The sequence below is a fragment of the Melozone crissalis genome, unplaced genomic scaffold (genome assembly GCF_028551555.1).
Source record: "Melozone crissalis strain CALT ecotype California unplaced genomic scaffold, PUWL_Pcris_2 ptg000006l_1, whole genome shotgun sequence".
Taxonomy (NCBI): Eukaryota; Metazoa; Chordata; class Aves; order Passeriformes; family Passerellidae; genus Melozone; species Melozone crissalis.
The window spans coordinates 11769922-11792468 of record NW_026535784.1 but is presented as its reverse complement, the minus strand read 5'-3'; the positions used below and the strand labels follow the sequence as shown (position 1 = coordinate 11792468).

Genomic DNA, 22547 nt, shown 5'->3' with positions numbered 1-22547 from the left:
AAGGAATAAATCTCTGATGCTGGATCAGTGGTTTTGGTGGATTGCCCTTAGGGACTGATGGCAGCCTTGGCTCTCTCTGCATGCATATGTAATCAGCAGATGATCTTGCACTCACCATCTAAATAATAAATGTATTTGGTTGCTGTATAGTGGTAGAGATCCTGGAGAAGTGAATAAGATGTATTAACAGAAGAAAAGGACCATGTGAAATATTAGCTAAAGCCGAGCTCCTTCCATGACAGTGACAACAAGGAGCTGAAAAAGAGGATAATTGCAGCACTCTGGAGCTTTTCCAGGTGCCAGCAGACTAGAAACATTATAAATAGAAATGTTTATAGAATATTTAACTATATAGCTGTTATATGCAATAGACTGAGCTACATATAAACCTTAAAACCAGAAGTTCAGGACATCAGCTCTGCAATGTGTATGTAAGATAACCATGGGCATAGAAATACAATCCATGGAAGCTCGATTTTTTCTAATTGAAACTGACAGTTTAAAAGTATTTAAAAGTAAACAATGTTGTGCAGGTAGAGTCAGTGTCATTGTTCACTGTGGGAGAAGTTTATTTAGTGTATTTATCATTATGAAAACCATACTTAGCAATATATTTTCTATATGTTTTCCATGTAGACCTTAGACATTTCAGCAATACATCATATATTTAAATGGTGAATTTAGAGAATGGTAGATGTTGCTCTTATCAGTTTAAAATATACAATATATACAATATTTAACTATACAATAACACTGAATATTTTATAATGAAGAACTATCTTTTATTACAGCCATAAAAAGGTAATCCATCCTTACTGTTTACCTTGTGTTACTATATCATTACTGGTTGTATCCTTGGAACTTCCCATCCACAGTTTATTTAATCACCATTGCAAGTCTTTGTCCCAAGGACTGTCTGCTTAGAGAACACAAATTTTTTACTCAAAGTGTAATCTCAGTGTAATTTCAGGCTGATTTCCCTGTAGCCAGGGAAAGGTAATAATCTCAAAAAATTAGATAAAGTTAATATGGGCACTTTTGGAATTTTTTTAAACAAGAAAGGGTTTTAAATTAACATCTAGCCATGTTGAGGCACCTTCCTGATCAACTATTTCCAGGGTTCTCAGGTTAATGCTGAGTTTGCCCTTAGTCATGAGTGTGGTATATTTTACTTATTCCTGGTGAAAATTCCCCAAATCTTTACCAAGAACAAAAGCCCCACTGAGCAAAGCAGCCTTATATATGGTAGGAGAGTTCCTATTCTCAGGAGTGTTACCTTGCTGAAAAGCTCTTTTTCCTGTTTTATTATTGCTTCAATGCAAATAAAAGCAGACTGTATTTTGCCAGTGAAAGACAAATAATAAAAATGTACATTAAGAGATTTGATCCTAATAAAACCTCAGCACAATATGCCATGCAGTTCAGTGACTTTTGTGAATTATTAATATGACAGGGTTTGGGATCTGTATTGTTAAATATAGCAGTGTTTGTCTCTTTCATATTCACTGATCCATCTGTTACAAAAAAGAGAAGTAAAGGATGCAAACATCTGTATTATAATGACATTTATGTGTTTTATGTAGAGTACAGAAAAAAGTAAAAGATTGAGGGTTGGTTTATTATTCTCTAGTTCAGTGCGAGTCTGATTAGAACTTAGTTACTGTTACCATACTTTTTCCTGTTTGCAGTGCTTTTGTTGTTCCTGTGACTCAGGTGTTGCAAATAATCAGTGACTGTACAAAATAACATCATTTACGTAAATTTTGAGGCTAATGCTGCCTGTGGTAGTGCTGTTTGCATTAAAGATAACCATAACCTGCTCTGCCAGTTTGCAGTAGAAATAAAGATCATCTGAGTTGAATTAAATGATTGTTTATTTCATTATCTCAGATTTTAATGACTCCATATTTTTCTCCTTATTCTAAGATGTTAAAAATAGAAACAAAAAAATAGTTTTCAAGCAACAAGCTGGTCACCAATTAGCAATAATTTATTTTTAGACTTTCATCCAATTGTGTTGGACTGTTTGAGAGGTTTCAGTTTATGATAGAACCTGGCACAAAGTCTTCAATAAGTGTATAGCTGCTAATCAGAATCTGTCTGTTATTATTTCATAAATTATTTCTGATAGAATGTCTTTATTTCTACATTGTTCTGTGATAAAAATAAAATTTCAACTAATAACATCAATAATAATAATAATAAATCAGAAAAATTCAACAAATAGGCACAGTGGACTGGTGAGTGTAGGCCTGAATTGACTGCCAAGGTAGCATGTGAGACTCTTCATCATGCTACATGTTAATTTGACACCCTGCTTGATTTGATATCTTTTATTGCTGCATGCAGATCTGTGATATGGGAATAACCAGTACAAGATGGAGTCAGATGTGTATTCTATGGTCTTCTTTTGAATGGAAGATTTAGGTCAAGTATATTCTCTTTAATCAGCAGTGAAGATCAAAGTGGAATTCACATATGCAGCCTCTTTGAAATAGGTAGATGTGAATTATTACATCTTACAGAATTTCCTGGAATGTCTTATTAAGAGTGCAGTAAAGTCATATGGATGATGGTTATTTTCATTGCTCAGGTACAATATGAATAACATTTTGTGCATGTTGGTACACAAGAGTATGCTACACTCACAGAAGGTTTGTGGATCACTGCTACTGCATGTTTCTGGTGTGCCTGTGTTCCTCCCAGCTGCTCTGCTTGAAATGTGAATCTGGATGTCCTGGAATGGCCATGGAGAAGTTTCAGCACTGGGAGGCAGTAGGAGCTGGTGTGTAGGGCACTGTCCTTCAAGTCCCAAATGACTCACAGACCTGTTGGTCGATGTGTGACAGGGCTGCTCAGGGGAGTGACACTTGTCTCTGACTGGGGCAGAACTTTCCTTCCACCATGGTGTGACAGCAGTGTCCTTGGACTTCTGGTTTTCACATGTGCAGCTTTCTGAAAATCTGTTTCCTTGAACGTGGATTTTATTTTCCATGATTAAATGTGGCCTTACTTGGTAGAGGAGACATTTCTGTGCTTCCATGCACATTTCAGAAAAATGAGGGAAACAGAGTACAGGTCTTCTGTGTTACTGTGCAAATGTTACAAAAGGTGCTAGTTTTAAAACAAGCAAGTCGCATCTGTTAGCAGTTATGATGTTGCAAATCAGCCAATTATACTAAAACTTCAATATTTACTAGCTGCAGGAATTCACTCTACATCCAAATATAGGGTTTTAGTTGCCTTAACTTTGAACTGTGGTGCAGAAATTACTGCTGAATGTGACTTGTACAGAATACAAACAACCAGCTCTTTGTTGTGTTGGTTTTTCCCAGCTTTTTTGTTTAAAATTGTTTTATTGAAAATATCTTTTACTTTTTCCAACTTTTAAATTAATTTCAAGGCATTTAAAATCGAGGATTTGGTTTGAAATTGACATGGATGCCATTTTTGTCAGCAAATTGCCCATTCTCCAGAGGAAGATCTGGAAGAATGCCCATCTTTCCTTCCCTGCTGCTTTGGAGCCACTCCCATTGCATGGGAAGTATCAGAGCAGAGGGGAAGAGGCTCTGGTTAGCCCACCAGCCTCTTCAGAAAATGTCAGCAAGCTTGGCCTGGTTGACATTTGTTCCTTTCTGGCAGGGAGGGAACCACCACAGCTGCCTGTTCCTGAGAGCACAGGGGCCATGGTCAGTGCTGTCTTGTCCAGGGCAAATTTGGCACCAGAGTCCCATTGCTGCTCCCTGTGACCTGCTCAGTGGGCACCAGCATGGTGAAGACTTCCAGAGGAGTGAAGCTTACTGCTGTGCTCCTTCAAAACCACCTTCTTATAAGGCTTTTGCGGTATTTATGCACAGTAGAAGGAAGGGAGGGAATACAAACTATAAGTATACTAGAAAAATGTCTGACAGCTATCCCAGGAAATGGTAGTAATGTAGTAATGTTAAATGTGAAAGCAGAAAGCTTTGATGCTTCTGCACTATAAATAATTACTAACAAAGGTGATTGCCAGTGTGGAGAGTTGTTTGCAGAGGGATTAATTTCTGATTGTTAAGTGTAAGTATATTTAGACAGAAAATTATTTTTGTTCCTGAAAGCCAGGGAGTTGTTGTAAATGGGAAGAATTAGCAGTCTGGATTCCACAGAGCAAACACCAGCCTGGTTATTACAGATGAGACTTGATGAATATAGTTATATTGAGGTTAGCACAGGAAACTATTCCTATATTTTACATTTTAATGACTGAACTCAATAATTTTCTTTTTAGCAGCTGAATATACACAGTTTTCTTGAAAACTCCTCATTTTGGCAGTCTTCTTTTCTGAAATGTTGCAAATATTTCAAAGCCTTTAATGAACCTCTTGCTAAGTCACCTTTGATCCAAAAATCTTCATTGAGAAATTTGTGCATATGGGCACAGACATAATCTAACACAAAAATAGAATCCAAATAATTGAAATTAAGGAAAAGAATAAAAGAGCTTGCCAGAGTCTCTTATACTTTGCCTTTAGAGTTTTTGCAGTCCAGATATTGGCTCCATTATCTGAGATTTTATTGTGTAAGTGAAACCCTGAAGGATTTTGCAAGGCAAGATATATTGGGGAAATAGTGCCAATTACCTGCATGTTTAAAATAAATACAAGTAACTAGATGAGACTTGACTACACGTGACAGCAAGAGTTACCTAAACATTTTAACTAGGACATGCCATTGTAGGTGGAACCTGCCTCTAGGAGAACTGCTGCACAGTTCAAGCAAACTTGAGCACAATTTTTTCATATAAAAACAGTAACTTCACTACTTTACATATCCAAGGAAGGACAAGGAACTTGTTAAAATCTTGTCTTTTAGCTTATAAGTATTGGTTCTTGTGAGCTTATCTAAAAAGTAGGTTTTTTTTCTTTTCCTTGTTTTTTGCCCTGCTGAGAAACCTTCTGATGGAACACAGAAAGATTTTCCTTTATTCAAAACCTGCTTTTATTAATGGAAGCATAAGTAGAGTTTATTGAAAGAGTTCAATAGTATCTCATCAGGCTAAAATAGAGATGGGGTGAAACACCTGTTCATCATAATAGCTCTTAAAAGCAGTAGTCCAACAGATCCCTTTAACATTTCTACAAATAAAAACTCCCGGAGCTCATCTCTTCACCTGTGGGGCTACTCAGATAATTTCCGTGGATTTCCATTTCTGTTTTCAAAATTAGCTGCTTTAAAAACTGTCCACTTTTTATGTTATGTTTCTGTAAAATAACTGATTACTCATGCCTATATCAGATATTTACAACAATTACTGTGATATAAGGCATGAGCTATAGTTTATCTGTATTTAAGATATTTTAACTCACAGATAGCTGTCAGACTGGCTATCAGGTAGTCTTTTTTCCCAGACTGATTCTCACATCCAGTAACATACCACACTTGAAGAACAGAAAGGAGCCTATGTTGATCAGTTCCTGTAGGTCAGAATTTGGGTGGAATCTAAAATGCATCTGTTCCCCTTGACAGCTGACATGTGGTCAAGACTGGAAATTATGTAAGAGAGCATGAATATTTTTGGACTAAATATCTCACAGGAATAATTAACATTTTCCCCTGATTCACACAACCTTCTACCCAGGCAACAGATGGGTAACCTTAACTCTTAAACCTAATGGTCTGTCTTGAAGTTCCTTTTCATGTGCTTCTGGTATGTGTCTTCATACTGCTGAAGTTCTTTTGATTTCCTTTTGGCTGCTTTCCAGAACATCTTTTAATTCCTTTTGTGAAATTTCCATGCCAGCTTTAATTCCTGCCAGAAGGCAACTGTTGCATGTCTGTTCAAGCAGGACCCTAAAGCTTTAAATTCTCAGATTTTCTCTCTCTAGAAGTCATACTCCCTGCTCAGACTTCAGAGACATCAAGAATATGTAGATCCAAGCACTGCTGGGGAGAGAAATAAGGACACAGGATTCCTTCCTTGACTACAGTTACTCCGTTTCCATTTGCTGCTTGACTTGATTGTAATGATACTTGGCTTTTATCTGCAGTGCTTGCTACTGTTTGAGTTCCAAGAAGCTTTATTTAAAATAAAAGGGGAGTCCAGCCAAAACCACAACTCATTTAGTACTCTCTGCCAAGTTATTTCTGCTCTCTGTATGAATATCCATTGAATCTTGTGAGGGCAAGACCTGGAAGTGTCGCTTAGTACTATTCTTTTACTGTCATTAAAGGACACAGATGTGACTCAGAATCATCTTGGACCTGATTAATTGATCTGTAGATGACCCTCAGGTGGAGGGGGAAGGTCTTTTTAAAATGTGAAGAGTCCCTTCTTCTGCACCATTTTACTGAAAAGGAGTTTTTGGGGGGAAGTCTGGCATCCTTCTTGGTTAAGATCCCAGTTAAAAATATTCATATCAACAGACCTGGCTGAAGGACAGGGTCAGGATTTTATCATGTTATGATAAGGGAAAAGCTAATGGCATTTTCTCTTTGTTATTACTCACCCCTGAAGGTGAGGGTGGCCGAGGTTCTTGTTAATAGATCTCCTGCAGCAGATTAGAATGAAATGACACTGAATGACTGTTTTTTTAATATATATTATAGATATATTTATGTATGGATTATTTTAGAATAATGGGCTTGCCTTGGAAAGGAGGTATGTAGCCATTTTGGTTATTGTCTACCTGTAGTAATATAACATTAGAAAAGTATAAAGGTACCACTTCAGAAAATACATAAGGGAAAGAAAGAATGAGAAGAAAATTATAAGATTGGGTAAGTGGAGAGGAAAGATATCACCACCCATCTAGCAAGGAGATTTGATTGTTGTTATTTGGTGTCTGTTAGTTGAAGTGATGATCTCTATCTTGATCAGCTGGGAGTGGGGGAAGCCCCCAAAACACAAAGTTCAATGGGTTAATAAATGTTCAGGTTTATGTCAGACATCTCTCCCTTACTGGGGGGGTTGTTTTACACTGTCTGATGTAACACTGTGGATCACATGCAGTCCTCTGGTGGAAGGCCCCAAAAATGAGGCAGGGGGCACTCTGGGGGTCTTTGATGGTTTATGACACCTTCAAAGACAGAGCAGCTGCCTCTCATGACAGAGTGGTTGAGCCAGTTGTGTCCCATCAGAAGGGATGGAAACCTTCAGACCTGTCTGTGAATGCCCTGGTCCTTCCCAGGGAGAGGTTGTAAACTGAGCCTGTTATCTAAGGGTGATAAAAAGCATTTTCTGACCTCTGCTTCTTACCTGCCTTCTCCCTCACATGGCTCAGACCCCAGCTTGTGGCCTCTGTTGGTGTGTGCTGGGACCCTGCAAACCCAACCTTGGCAAAGCACCCTCAGCTATTGCAAATGGTTGATTGAGTCACTAACCATTAACATTTCAGTCCCCCATGCCATCCTACTGTAGAAATGGTAGTGACTAAATTACAGAATTTTTTATTTTAATCTAATTTTATTTTTTTACTCTGGTAAGTTTTAAAAAACAGAAATGCACTACCTAGGTTTGTTGGGACACTAAGGTTACCATACATGTTTCTAAAAGTCATCTTTAATATCCTGACAGGTTTTTAACAGCCTTTGGGTAATTGTAATTTAGTATCTGATGAAGTCTATTGAGAACTTGCCACTGGCTGGAGCAGGACTGGATCCAGGCTTTACTTGGCTGTGCTCTATGTACATGTTGTAAGTCCAGAAAAATATATGTATATATGAGCCACATGTTTTGTTTGTGTTTTGAATCATGATTTTAATCTTACAGAATCATAGAATCTCTTGGGTTGGAAGAGACCTTAAAGACACCTTCCACTAGATCAGGTTGCTCAAAGCCCTGTCCAACCTGGCCTTGAACACTTTAAAGGAAGATACTCAGCTTCTCTGGGCAGCCTGTTCCAGTGTCTCACCTCCACATCTATTCTGCATCTATAACATCTATTCATCTATTCTGCACCTATATTCATCTGCCTTAATCTCTGCATCTGTTTGTGCTTACTACTTTGTATAGTAACCTTAGTTACTTTTCTCTTCAGTACTACATAATATAGTGTGGGGATGTAGTTTATAACCCCTGGTACTGGAAGAGGTTTTTTTGAAGAGTTTATCTCAGTGCTCACCAAAAGCCTTTCTGGAAATTGAGTGTGCTAAATCTTCAGATATTCAGAACCATTGATGGCTTTGTTTTTAGGACAGCAGTAGGTAAAGATGAAAATGTGGCTGAACTCCATCTACCATATTCTGAATTGTTAGAATCTACAAAGCTTGTATTTTCTTACTACTGTCAGGAAATGTAAGTACATTCTGCAGTTTAGCACAAAAATTTCTGGGACTTAAAATTATATGGATTTGTTACTTTTCTTAGGATTTACTGCAATTCTGTTCATTAGTAAACCATATGCTGTCCTTTAGCCAAAGGAACAGGTTTTCTGTACCTGCTATGCTGTAGCTATTTAGTTATCATTTTGTTCATTTGCCTAATGAGTTAGGAAATCTACTTGGAAATTCTCATACACAATATGATTTATTAAATTTAAGGTTAAAATCAGGGTTAAAATTAAAGGTTGAATGTTGTGACCTTAATACTGTCTTTGCAAGTTTCCTTAGGAGCTTAATGCATTCAGATTTATACTAACTTGAGTACAACCCATTTATTTTTCTTTGCCCCTTTTGTCTGCTATATGATTTACTCATGCTGCATATTGTTTTCTTTTAAATACTGTTAAGTCTTTGCTTGAAGCAAAACTGCTCTCCAGATTTTCTCTTGGAGGTAATTTGCTCCAGGCTACTTTTTAACTTCCTGAAATGTAAAGCAGTTGCAGTTCAGGTTTTAATTGCATGTCTTTTCCTCTTTTCAAGAATATGCTGCCTGGACACATCACTTTGTTATTTAAAGGGCTGATAAATGTGTCTAAGTTGTATTAATTTATGTGGCAATAGAATTCAAATTAATGCTAACCAGAAGATCTTTAAATGCATGAGTAGTATGAAAGGTATAATTAAATCTCTCTGAAAAAAAATTGCAGGATATTTCATGAATGTCAGTACCATAGTTTTAGCCCTTAAATAATTTTTCTTTTCTAGAGATAATTTTTAGGGTTATGTCTAGTAGAACCTTAAAAATGTGTCTTAAGAAAACAGTAATTTTTCCCTTCATTTGTCCATTTGGGTTTGTGCTAATTTGTTAGGCTCCTATTATCCTCCTAAGTTATGCTTTTACAGATTCCAGAAAGTTCACAGTGTCATGATGAGAGACGGGGGTTTTTGAGCTATGTGCAGAACATTTAGGTAAACACTTAAGCTTGGTGATTCCTGTTAAGAGCATCCCAGAGTTCCCTGGTTGAGGACAAACCTGAAAGATTAACCCACTATAAAGGAACAGACTATGGCTGAAGAATTTGCACAGTTGAACTTTTTGCAAGAAAAACTGTGCTACATGCAGAATTACTTGCTTCACTTAATTAGTCTTTAAAAAATGGTTAACTTCATCATAACCTGGTTCAGTCACTTGTGGAAGAGCATTCAAGTCTTGCTCACTGCTCAACATGTAGCCCCATTAGAGGTGAGTGGAGCATGATTTCCCTTTATTCTGGTCACTTTCTTCCTAGTGTTGGGCCAGCATGGTTTGCTGATGTCAGGCCACTGTTGACTCTTTGACCCAGCATCCAGGATGACCACAGGTCCTTTCCAGACAGTTGCTTTTCAGCCAGATGTCTGGAGATCTTCTGCTCCAAGTGCAGAATTTTGCACTTCTTGCTGAACCTCCTGAAGTTACTCAGAGTCTATATAGATTTTTTTTTTTGACATTTCTTGCCTTCCCTTAGTTTGTAACTTGGAAGTGAAGCACTGAGTTTGTAATGTTAATTTTCACTGTGAATGTTTTAGATGTCTTGCAGTCCACAGCGCATGCTGAGTATACCCTAAGCTTGGCTGGCACTACAGTGAATTTTCTGTATGTTTTTTCATGAATCAGTGTATGTTTTTGGTTACCACCAAGATTGTTTGAAGTATACCAAATAGCCATTTGGCAATTGGCAATTTATACCAAATGACATTTATACCAAATAGCCGTTAGGCATTTCTGATTCAAGAAAGACTTGTTGATTCTTTTCTTAGTGAGAAAGATGGCATTTTAATCTGATAACTCAAATAGCAATGGTGAAAATTATATTTAGTGTGCAGTGGACTTGAAAGAAATCAACATTCTTTTTAGTTTGCATAAAAAAAAAATCATAGGTTCTTAGCAAAACCATACCATGTAGTATATATTGAAACTGCCATTTTACTTTCTCTGTGGAGACTATCAATTAAAGTTCAAGTACCAGCAGTATCATTTCTGGATGTTGGGATTTAAGTATGGGCTCTGTAACAGTGATGACTGACATGATTCAGCTGTAGGTTTTATTTTATTTCACCAGCTGTAGGTTGGTTGGAGAGAACCAGGTGGGACTAGAGTCCTCTCACACCTGCAGAGAATGGGAAAGGTTATGTTCAAGCACCACCTGAATGTTGTCACTTGGGAATCCACTGCTGTAGCCGTAGATGCATGGATTCATTCATGTAAAGGCCCACAAAATGTACTGCTCACCATTTCTTTGTCCAGGTCATGGAGACTGAAAGGTGGGTTTTCTTTATTTTTCAAAGGGAAGATGAACTGTAGAAAAACCAAGTGATTTCTATAGGACTCACAGGAAAATTTCTTGTGGAGGTGATAAGTCAGTCTGAGGGTTGTATTCGTTCTTATATGCATGATAGGTTCTACATAAGATTTAAACACTGAGGAAGAAGAAGTGTTCTAGCTTGGATTTGGTGGCAGGATGCATATTCATCCTAAAAATAGTTTTCTGTCATGGAGGAGCTTTCTATTTGAATTGGACTAATCTCTGGAATGTATCTTCCTTGAGACAAAGTTGTTCTCTTTTTTTATTCCATGAATTACTCTCCCAGACAGTGAAAGTGATCCTGTCTATTAGAAATTTCCCATATGGTTAAAGTGCCTCTTGAAGTGCTTGGTGTACATAGGTCAATGTAGACTGTAGGAGTAATTTGTGGGGAGAAAATCAGGATGATGTAAGCAAAGGAAGGGCTTCTTGAAGCATTTAAGCAGAAGGTGTTAGTTTTTGAAGACTTAAGACTTGTTTTTGAAATAAATGTATGGTACCCTCAAAGTGTGAAAACCATGGCCTGGGTATCTTTGTAGATTACTGAAGTAAAGAAACCAAAATCCACACTGTGACCAATTCAGCTCTTGCTTTCGATTGTAGTGGTTCCCCTCCCCACAGTTTTAGAATTTACCAGTTTGCATTTCAGGGAGAGTAGATGAATTAGTAGTTCTAGTCCTTTCAATGACTATTAGAAGATATTGGCAAATATTTCAAAGTATTTGAAATCTTTTCTCTGGAGATCTGATCAGTGCTATCAATGCATTGTTACCGTAATATTTAGATTATTTATGTGTCATGAACTTCAGGGGACTCTGAGAGGGCTTTAGGCAACACATAAAACCTAAGGTTGTCAGTTTCTTCTCATTTTGCTTCTTTCTGATACTCATTGTTTTTGTCACACAAAGAAGAGGAGCAGATTTACTCAAATTCCTGTTAATGATGAAAATAATCACTCTCTTAGAAGGTGAACAGGACATCAATGTGTAGTGCTCAGAACAGAATTAATCAATCATATTTATTTGAGCCAACCTGCTGTATCTTATTTTATATTTAAATATACTGGATTTAGTAGATATGGTATTATATATGTGACCAGTTATTATTTCTCCTGGAGATTTCTTTCAAATATTTTGGCAAAGTCTTTTTATATTCATAGCTCATAGACAGCTGTAATTATACTCCAGTTAGCAGATATTGAGAGACACAAACTGTTTCATTGCTTTGAATGGGTTAGTATGTTGGAAACTGGGAACTTCAGAGAAAAACAGTATGCAGTTGCAAATTAAAAAAAAAGAAGAAAACAAGCTGTCTGGAATTTTTTTAAGTCATTGATGCATGAGTCTGTTTTGCCCAAATAAGAAGTGAAAAATTCTATTTACCCCTACATTTACTCTTCAGTTGAAGTAATAGATGCAATACATGAATGTGTGGGTTTTTGGGGTTATTTTTTTTTCCTTAGTAGAGTTGTTCTGCCATATTATAATCATGTTTTTCTTGTCTTGCTTTCCATGCTTTTCAGCAGTTCTGAATAATGTATAAACCTCACATGTACAGGCTTTGTCTTGTCTTTCAATTCACTTGCAAGATTAACGTTGCTGTTGACCAAAGTTAAGTAAATGCAATGAAGGCTGATATTTTTCCAGTTAATTATTGGAAATTGTTCCTGCCTGTGAACATCAGTATTCAGTGCACACTCATACCAGAAAAAAGTGGTTGATCATTAGCTTTCAGTCCTTGGTGTCTAAACTTGACATTTCCTCAAAAGAAAAACAAAACCAAAAACCATCACGGCACTCCTGAAAGATAGAGGGATCGCTTTTGGAACAAACACACTTGTTTTAGTAGGGCTATAAAGAGTTGGTTTGGAAATGAAAAAACATTGCATTCATCACCATGCTCAAAAAAATCATTTATTCATGTGTTTCAGATAGAGTTATTTTTGTCTCTCTCTAATGGACTGCACTTTGGGATATACAAATCATTTGAATGTGTCATACTAAAAACTGGTGGCTGACAACTGTTGCTCCAGCTGGAAACTATGAAAACTGTGGAAAGTTTCTTTTTCTCCTTTAAAAAAGAACCAGGTCTCTGCTAGGATTGATTCTTGTGGTAAGCCTATGTAGATTTATGTGGAAGTAAAATAAAGTATCTCTATGGAATGGGCTGGACAGGAGAAGCAAAATAACTATTCCTCTATTAGGTAATTCATGTAGTAATGGTTTCTGTAAAGGAAACATATAAAGAGCAGAACACTGCCATTTTGAAAAGGAGGTAGAAGGGAGAGCTACTCAATGGTTATTTGTTCATGTCAGAGTTGAGAAATTATGTTAAATATTATTTCCTTAATTATTTTATTTAGACTGTCTAGTTCTGTTGGCTCTCAATGACCATATCTCAGCTTGAGCATCATCAGCTCATGAACCAAAGAATCCAGCTTGCTGCAAATGGAGCTCCAGCAAGATGTGAAAGTAATCCAAATACTTCTGTAGGAAGTGGGAGTTCTTCACCACACCCCAGAATGTACTTGCTCAAATCAGGCATTTTCAAATGAATTTTTTTTTCCGTCACTTGTAACGTGGAAGGTGCTGTCTGACAGCCCTGGAAATTAAGTCCTCTATTTCTCCACAGGACAGGTATAGCAAGGGCAGCAGCAATGCAAGCTTCCCCACACTGTCCTGCCAATGCTCCTCAGCCCAGTTCTGAAGAAGTCACTTCTGGAGGTGAGTGGGTGGAAGAGTCTCTGTGTGTGCAGAGGCTGCTGCAGGGCAGTGGCTCCTGCAGGATGGGCTGTGGATGGAGGCTGGCCCCTGTCCTGAGTGGGCCACCAGTCTTGAACAGATAATCACCTCATGTGCCTTAAAGCAGCGTGGGCTGGATTCGTTGAGGTTGCATTATTCTGCTTGACTGTTGTCACATTTTGATATTTCTTTGTGGCTGGATGGCACCTGTACATTTTTTTTCTTTTTGCACTGTTTTGTTGCTAAAGGCTTTGTCAATGCTTTATATACACGTCTGGGAAGTGGCATGTGAATAACTGAATGCAGCCTGGTTGTAAATGTGGCACAGAAAAGCAGTCACTGGTGGCAGTCCTGTGTGCAAGAGGAGCTGTAGGGCACTAGATCAAGAGGCATGCTTTGAAATGCACCAGAAATTGATAAGAAACTGTATGTTGGTTTCCAGTATCTAAATGAATGATTAGGTTTCTGTTGCAAAGCCGTATCTTAACCATTTCTCTTTACATAATTACTATGTAATTTAGATATTAACATCAATTAAGCTGGTAAACTAATGTTCTTTTTTAGATTATTTTATAATTAATGAAATCTGCCTATCTAAAGCTAGACATGCAACATTCTACGCTATATGAAAATAAAGAGTGTGTATTGCAGTTACAGAAGGGAGTAGTCATCCAAACCACAAATATGTGATAAATTTTGTGAGAGGAATTAGTGACTGATGCAGGTTTTCAGAACAACACTAATGAATGCTTACCACTTGGGCAAATTAATTCCCCTATACATTCCTGGAGTTAAGCACTACATACTTCAAATACGGTGAGAAGTATTCTGTTTTCAGCCAAATTAACATCTCTTCAACACAGAAATAAATCTGAGAAAATGGGAAACAGAGGCTTAGCTGGGCTGTTCGGTCATGGTGAATTACTTTTCTAATTTCAAATGCTGTGTGAAGGATTTGCAATGCCTTGATTGTAATTTGTAGGTGAAGCCCTGAAGACTGTTTAACTCTGTTTCTATGGCTGTTTGTAAACAGGAGTGATAACAAGAGACTGTAGCACAATTCAATAATTGTATAAATTTAACATTGTTCCTGTTTGTTTCCATGAGGTCATAGAGTAAGAAGAGTTAATTTTCCTAGTCAAAGTAGACTTCCCGAAGGGATTTCTTAATTTTTTAACTTTAAAGGATATGAATCAGAGTAGTATTCATTCCATGTACAGCTAAAACAGTTCCTGACTTTTAAATTTTTTAAAAATTTTTATCAGGTAGCAGGGGCTACAGACTTCTCTTCATAATTAAAATTAATGACAAAGTCCTATTGAGAAGTCATTTGAGATTGATCCATGAAGTGGAAAGCAGTTTGAGGGTCCTTGTCATGAGAACACATGGCATTAGGGCATTTGCTAATAAGTCACCTTATTTAATGTTTGTATGGTGCCATTAAATCATGTGGATTTGATTTTTTTCAGCTCTTTTGAATGCAGTGCAGTGTGCTAATCTCTTAGTGATGTTGACAAAGATGTAGAGAGGTCCAGAGTTGGCCTCTCTCACATCTGAAGCCCAGAATTCAGCTCCAACCTCCCTCTCTGCCATGTAAACCTTTGAAGATAATTATATACCTTGTCACAATTAAACCTTTTTTATAATAGACATAATTTTAAATTCAAGTACAAAAATGCATTTTTAGGACAAACACAAGAATGGTCATAGAGACTGTTTCTTCACACAGTATTTATTCAGACCACATATTCATCTGTCTCTGCATCTGCTTTCTGTGAATACTAATTAATGCAGTTTGATTTTTTTTGGCACATTTACATTGAATGGTGGTGATCTAAAGTAGCACATGTGTAAACCAGCAAAGGGCCCAGAGCATCCAGAACTCCTCATCCTGGAGTCCTGACTTAAATCTGTTGTTGCTGCTGGGACTGCTTACATGGGAAGAGGCTTTGCATGACGTTCATAGTTACAGATCCCTATCTTAAAAACATCAACAATAACTTTATCAATTTGTCTTTACCTCCAGTTATATCCTAGTGATTGTACAGCCTCTCAGAGCTTCTGCTCAGGGACTGGGATTGAGGAAGGTTAAACCAGTCTTTCAAGAATGTATATAAATATTTTCCTGAAGATACAGTAAATTGGTTTGAGGCTTCAGGCTCAATTTACAAACTTTTTTATCACCAACCACTAGATGACAGAGTTTAAGTGTCAGAAACAGGCTGCAAAACAAGGGATAAGAAACACTTTAGGTTCACATTGAATAATGTGTGGTCTTTGAACAGTTGGGAAACCCCCATGCTAAACTGTTGTTCCTTTTTTGACTTTCTGTCTGTGAAGATAGTATAGATCTGTGTTGATAAGAGATGCAGGAAGGACTTTGCTTATTCCCAGTCTTCTGGAGATACTTGAAAAGTGTTTCCCTAGTAGGTTTGGAGTTAGAGTGAAGTACATTACTCGTTTGTGATGATCTCGAAAGAGTTGTGTAATCTTAGGTTGTTCAAAAGGAAGTGTTTATTTGAGACACCTAGAAATTACTGAGATAAAGCAGGAGGAAATGCCTTCTTATCAAAGCTTTATGCCACTTGCATGTGTAAGTAAAAGGAAGACTAAAGTACCAAAGCTATCAGAAATGAAATCTCATTGCTCAACTATCAGGCTGTACAACTACTTTCACAGACTTATCATATGGTTATCACAGGCTTCTATCAGGTTATTGTTCAGAATTATAGGGACTGTAGGAAGTAATTTTTCACTTGTCTCTCTAGGTTTCATGAAGGACTGTTTTTACTGTCTATTAGTCTTTAGGTTCACAGTTTTAGTCCAGCAGTTTGTGACAAGATACCATTAGCAATTAGCAGCTGCATAACAGAGGATATGAAAAATGCTTGGTTTTAAATTTGTTTAGTATTCTACAGCAATGTTATGGCATCTGTAAAGGTTTAAGTGTTGCCACACATGGAACTCATTGCAGAACCATTGCTGTGAGCTCTTACAGGGCAAGGAATACATTTTTCTGTGCACACATAAAGCCAACCCTCCCTAGATCTTGGGTATTCCTGTGATGCAGGTAATAAGTATTTATAGCAGACTCAGTGCAAGGAAAAAACAAGCAAATAGTCCCCCAAGTCCCACAATAACTATTTCACCCATTTAATTACTTTCTTTTGAGTGCCTAGAAAATTTAGGCTTACTGAAATTGCTTTTGGGAGTGTCACCTTTAATCTTGTCGCAGAGTATTTGAAGTCAGATGTTGAAAACAGTTCTACCAAAACAAATGCCGCTTACGCAGGAAGAGACGTGCAGACAAAAAATGAAAAGGTGATACAGAATGTTAATCCTCTTTCAGGAGCCTTCTGAGAATGCCATCTAGTTATCATAATGACAACACTCATCATTCTCTGCATTCCATAAAATCCTGACTCACAAAGTCAAGCTGCAAGATCAACTACAAAATCCCATGGTTTTTGTTTTTGTCATTCTTCGGTTTCTAGGAAGCCTGATGAGACCTAACAGCTCAACAGCGTTGATGCTGGTGAAATCTAAATTTTACATAAGTTTTTTCTACTTTAGTATGCAGCAAATGAAAAATTAGCAGAGTAAATACAGAGACTCAGAATTGTGAGATTTTCTGGGACAAAAGGAAGGTTTGTTTGCAGTTTCTTTCTTAGGCTCATGTACTGTGCATTTGGAGTTGATAGTGAATTTCTTCTGCACTTAAATGGCTGTTGTGCCAGGAGGCTGTGGAATTTTGTGTGTTTTCTTTTGCTTGATCAAATACTCTAGGCTCTTACAGGGAGATGAAGCAAATTAGGAAATATGTTCTTTTATAAAAAATACTTAAGAGCATGCTTCAGGAAAAAGAGAACTTAATTTGTTTTAAAGGACAGATGCATCTTAAAAGGCACTTAAATTTTAATCAATTCCTTAATTTTTATTAATCTGTAATGAAAAAAACTCCAGTGATTAAAATCCCAGGAAATTGATTGGAATTTACAAGCTGAGTTGTTAGATGGAATTTAGAGGTTTTGCTGTAACAATCTATCAGATCCTATCTGTGTGCTAAGTGCTGAATGACCTTGTGCCATTTATATTGCTCAAAAGAAAAAGAGCTTAATTTGATAATTAAGTAGGAGAGAATGAAAAGTGTATTCTGGCAGTGTGTGACTAGGTTGGGAGAGCAATGTCCTGTTTGTTCTTTATGTTGGAAGCTGTGGAGATAACTTAATTACATTTATTCTGCATAGCAATTACTTTTTTAAGATTTTTTTTTTAGTTCTGAGGGGTTTTTGTTGTTTTTTTTTGCTAGTGTTTACACCAACATTGTTGATTTTTGAGAAAGGAGTCTCTGTGCTAGTTTACTTAATTTTGTAAGAGTGCTGGAGTGAAGGCTGCCTTTTTATGTCAGGTAGAGCACAATGGGACAGTGTTCTTTAAACTCCAGAACTATGAAAAAACATTCAGAAGAATTGATGTGTAATTGGGAAGGAAACTTTAATTGTAAATAGGTTTTTGGCATCGTGTTTCTCTTAGAATTTTGGGTAGGTGTTATTTTTCTTTATTTGAATTGAAGTTTGGCTGTCAATTTCTGAATGGTTGGGAAGAGTTTGAAGGTCTGTTTGGAAGTAATTGATCCAGTATTGTCTCCTGCCCCACTCCTGCCTGGTGGCTGATGTCTTGTGCTGTCCCCAGCAGTGTAGGGGATACTGGGAGAGCTTTGGGAGCCCGGGAGGGTGGGTGCTGCAAGGTTACTGCTGATGCTTCTGCCTCCTTCCATCCCCTGCTTTCTTCTGCATCTCCCTCCCCATAAAATATCCTCTTGGCTAAATGCTTCTGCAGAAGAAAACTGATGTTATGGCCTTTGTACTTTGCCTTTCCTGGTTTTACAGCTGGCAGTGCAGTGACTGTGATGAGTGAACTGTGAGTTTGCTGCTTCTACCATTGAACCCGTTAGTAAGTGTACAGGGATTTCTTGTGTGGAGTGATCTCTGCTGGGGATAGAGATTCCCCAAAGTGTGTGTTTTCTTGTAACTTGGACTGGAATCTGACCCAGGTTCTGAGCAGATCTCTTGCTGATTTTGAGCTGAGCACTTCACAAAGTAAAGGAAGCTGGGGAGAAAATTGAGTTGAGCCTTGCCTGCAAGTAATAACATTTTTTTATCTGTAGTGCTGCTGGTTTCACACTGATAGAGATTATTATTTTCTAGTACCTTCCTAATGATAGTATTATTTATACTCTGCTGATGCTATTAGCTTGGTTACATAGAGTCTGCATGCTGAAACTGCTTAGAGATGAGGCTGTGTCATAGAGATCTATTCCACACATTGATTCTGCCCTTGACTTCCCTTCACAGGAACAGGATATGAATGAAGAAAATGCTACTGTGTTAAATGTTAAGTACATCAAATCTTCTCTCTGTTCACAGCATCAGTATTGTAGTATTGATGTGCAAAAGAAACAGCTGAACTGAGGTTTCAGGCAGTTGGCTGTAGAACTGCATGGAAATGTGGGTGGAGGAGTGTCTGATACCAACAAATCAGGAAAAGCCATCATAAAACCAACCTAAAGCCTCTTCCATCCTGGAGAGATTTATAAATGGTGTCAGCAAGGACATCTGCTTCTCACCTGACTGGGGCTTACAAGTTAGCTTAGAATTTTCTGTGCAGAAGAGGAACTTGTTTTACATTGTCTGCAGACAGTGTGTCACCAGTGTCACTGTCTGGACAACCAAAAATGCCTCTTTCCTTCTTCTTTGCTTCTTTGCTTCTTTGCTTCTTTGCTTCTTTGCTTCTTTGCTTCTTTGCTTCTTTCCTTCTTTCCTTCTTTCCTTCTTTCCTTCTTTCCTTCCATGAGCCAATTAAACATAAAACCTAAACTGAAGATTTGATGATAGGGAAGAACCTCTGCTGTTGCTCACACTTTTAAAAGATCTGGTACTGTGCTAGAGGGCACAGAGCACTGTGGTATGAAATCAAAACATTTCCGTGAAGTCAGTATTGCTAATTTCAAGTGAAGGTTTCCATGGGCTGTGTCTAAGACCAAGCATAATCTAAACGTTAGATGTCTAAAAGATGTGATGAATAGTGGGATAGAGACAGAGATGCATGGTGGGAAGGAAGAGAAGGCTTTAATAGGAAAACTGTAGGGTGTGCTCATTTATGATCACCATACTCTTTGTCCAATACCACAGAGGGAGAAAATCCTAATCATGCCAAGAGATGAACAGCTGTTGCCTTTCTATGTAAGCTGATGCTTTCAGGGGTGCATTTACAGACAAACAGAACTGGGAGCATGGAATGGGTACACATAACAGGGCAGGCTAAGCCAATTAATCCCTAACTTTGCAATATGTATATATGCACATATATGTAAAGGGTGTATATCTGTGTAATTCTAGTATATGATTTTCTTTTCTCAAATCAGAATAAGGTTTTGCATTTAATTTTAAATGTTTTCTCTTTGATCTTCCTCTTTAAATCTGATTGAGGGAAGCAGAATGTTCTCTTATTGGAACATAAGCAGCTCTGCTATGCACTTCTATTTTGAATGCTTTGAGCTTGTTATGTGTTTTTATAGTAGTAAGTTAAATAAATAGACCTGTATCAGCAATTTTGAGGACATGAGCTTAGTGTGCAAACATCTGTTGTATATATTTGATGTGTCTCCCTGCCTTTCCAATAAGCCTTTTGAGATGTGTCTTTTCAGTGCAGTTATCCTGCAGTGCTTGATAATGCTGACCATGGTTCTGTGATGACAAGCATAATATTTTGAAGATATTTATAAAAGATAAATTCTTTTATCTGTTCAGTTTTTATCTTCTCTTTCCACGTAGCTTCTCTGTGTCTCTTCTGATGAAGTGCTTCTATTTTGAGGACTCCACAGAATAAAAAAACTGGTATACTGACATCTTAAGTATTGCTTGTGGTAGCTTCTACTGTTTGAAGTTTTTGAGGATAGGGAAGGACTTGGCAGAACCTGAGTGTGCACATGAATGATTTCCTCCCCCTGCCCTTCCCCACTGTTCTTGCTGGCAGATGGTCCTTGAAGACTTTTGCCAGCAAGTGCAAGTCAGACCAGCCCCTAGGAGTGACTGATACCAGGCAGCCTTTCCCTCTTGCTGAGCTCAGCAGAACAAGCCTGCCAATGAACCTGATCTGTCATTTTTAAAGTTATTTCATATTTTTTGTCTCAGAAATCACAGTAGCAACAGATCAGAGTGTTTAGCTCCCCATTATGTTTGACAACTATAACCAAATATGAAATTGAGTGATTGATACAAAGTAAATGCTTGGGAGAGTGAGTTTCCAGTCTTAATGCTGCAGTAACAGAAGTACCTTTTAAACTATAAGCTTTACATAACTTTTTTGTTCAAAACATTTCTTTCTGCAAAAAAGCACAATTAAGACAGTTTTGCAGGTTGGGACAATCTTCAGGGTGCCAGTAAATGTTGCTCTGTAGCGTCACTCTCACTGCCGTAATAGTTTTGTGCAGAACTGTTGTGGTTTCACCCCCTCTGGCAGCCAAGCCCCAGGCAGCTGCTTGCTCACTCCCCCACCAGCAGGATCAGGGAAAGAATTCAAAGAGTAAAAGCTGGAAAACTCATGGGTAGAGATAAAGACAGGTTAATAGGGGAAGCAAGAGCCACACACACAAGCAAAGCAAGGAATTAATTCACTGCTTCCCATGGGCAGGCAGGTGTTCAACCATCTCCAGGAGAGCCCATCATGTGTAACAGTGACTTGGGAAGACAAACATGATCACTCCAAATGTCCCTTCCTTCCTCTTTTCCCCCCTTTTATGGACTGAGAATGGTGTCACACGGTCTGGGATATCCCTTTGGTCAGTTTGCGTCACCTGTCCTGGCTGTGGTTCCTCTCAGCTTCCCATGCACCCCCCACATCCTGGCCAGCCTGGCCATATACCTAAAGCAGAAAAGGCCCTAGCTCTTTGTAAGTGTTGTTCAGCAATAACAAAAACATTTTTATGTTCTCAACCCTGTGTTCAGCACAAATCCAAAATATGGCCCCATAATAGCCACTGTGAAGAAAATTACCCCAGTCAAAATCAGCACATTAACCCAGATTTAACCAGGAAATATGTATTTAATAATTAATGGCTTCTTTTTGTGTAAAATAGTGGAACTTTATTTTGTGGATGAGAATTCCTCTTTTGTATTAATTCTTTTTTTATTCATATTTCACATTCCTTTTCAGTTGTTCCAAATCCTCCCCTGAACACTTGCTCTCCTTCTGACCTCTAACACTGTGGATTAAAAAAAAAAAAAAGAACTCCAGATGGTTCACTTCATAGAATGAGGGCACCTTTATTTGTAAGGCATTTACATGAGTTAAAAATCCAGCAAAGAAAATAAACTGTCTTAATCAGTGGTCCTTAAAAATGATGTCTGCAGTTTCTGACAGCCATGATTGTGGTGTAACATTGGATAAGTATCTGCCAGAGCTCCCACAGCCTGTCAGAGCCAACGTGGCTACCCAAGCCTGAAGAGCCTGATCCAAACCTCTGTCTCACACTGGTGTGTATCCCGTGCTTCCTGGTCTCTGCTGCAGTAGCAGGTGGTTTTCTGCAGCTCTGCAGAAGTGGGGTTTGGTATCTGCTCATCAGTGAGGAGTTACAGAGCACACCAGAGGTCTGTGCCCTGTGTGCCCCCATGGACCAAAGCAGGGATCTTTTTGTGATCTTGGGATGATGGGTTTCCTTCAAACTGCAGAATTCCAGTCTGTCTGAATTCTGGGACTTCTTCTGTCTATGACCATGCTTTGAAGAAATGCTGGAAATAAAGAAGAGATTATTTTACAGAATTGCTGGTGAAAATACTACTCTTAGTCACATTTGATGTGGTTATGGTTATACTTGCAGAGTATCAGAACTGATGGGCGACTAAAGTTTTTTTCTTTGAAAAAGGTTCTTCTTCCTTTTTACCAACCATGAAAAACCCTAACCTCAAGAATAAAAATTTCCATGGACTTTGATAATGCAGAGATTTAATCAAATGTGTTGTTCAGCTCTGCCCTAAATCGGTATCAGATGCATATCTTGCTTGTTATTTAAGCTGTGATAGCATGGAGTCACTAGGCACAGCTGGCTCCATAAACACAGAGGGAGGTGCTTTCTGCCCAGAGGAATGTAGTGTTAAGTATGAGACAA

At 38.0% G+C, this 22547-nt stretch overlaps 1 protein-coding gene across 7 annotated transcripts in view; it reads left to right on the top strand.

Moving 5' to 3' along the window:
* PPP2R2C (protein phosphatase 2 regulatory subunit Bgamma) overlaps positions 1 to 22547 on the top strand; it is a 131461-nt gene that overhangs the window by 6385 nt on the left and 102529 nt on the right. For 2 of the 7 annotated variants that reach the window (XM_054292789.1, XM_054292774.1), the window contains exon 2: positions 13272 to 13363. The exons of 3 other annotated variants lie outside the window; for them this stretch is intronic. In XM_054292789.1, the coding sequence (XP_054148764.1) occupies positions 13297 to 13363 (67 nt within the window). In that variant the 5' untranslated portion in view covers positions 13272 to 13296. Of the gene's footprint in view, positions 1 to 13006; positions 13164 to 13271; positions 13364 to 22547 lie in introns of those variants that run through there. 2 more of the 7 variants (XM_054292767.1, XM_054292810.1) reach the window with 2 other exon arrangements.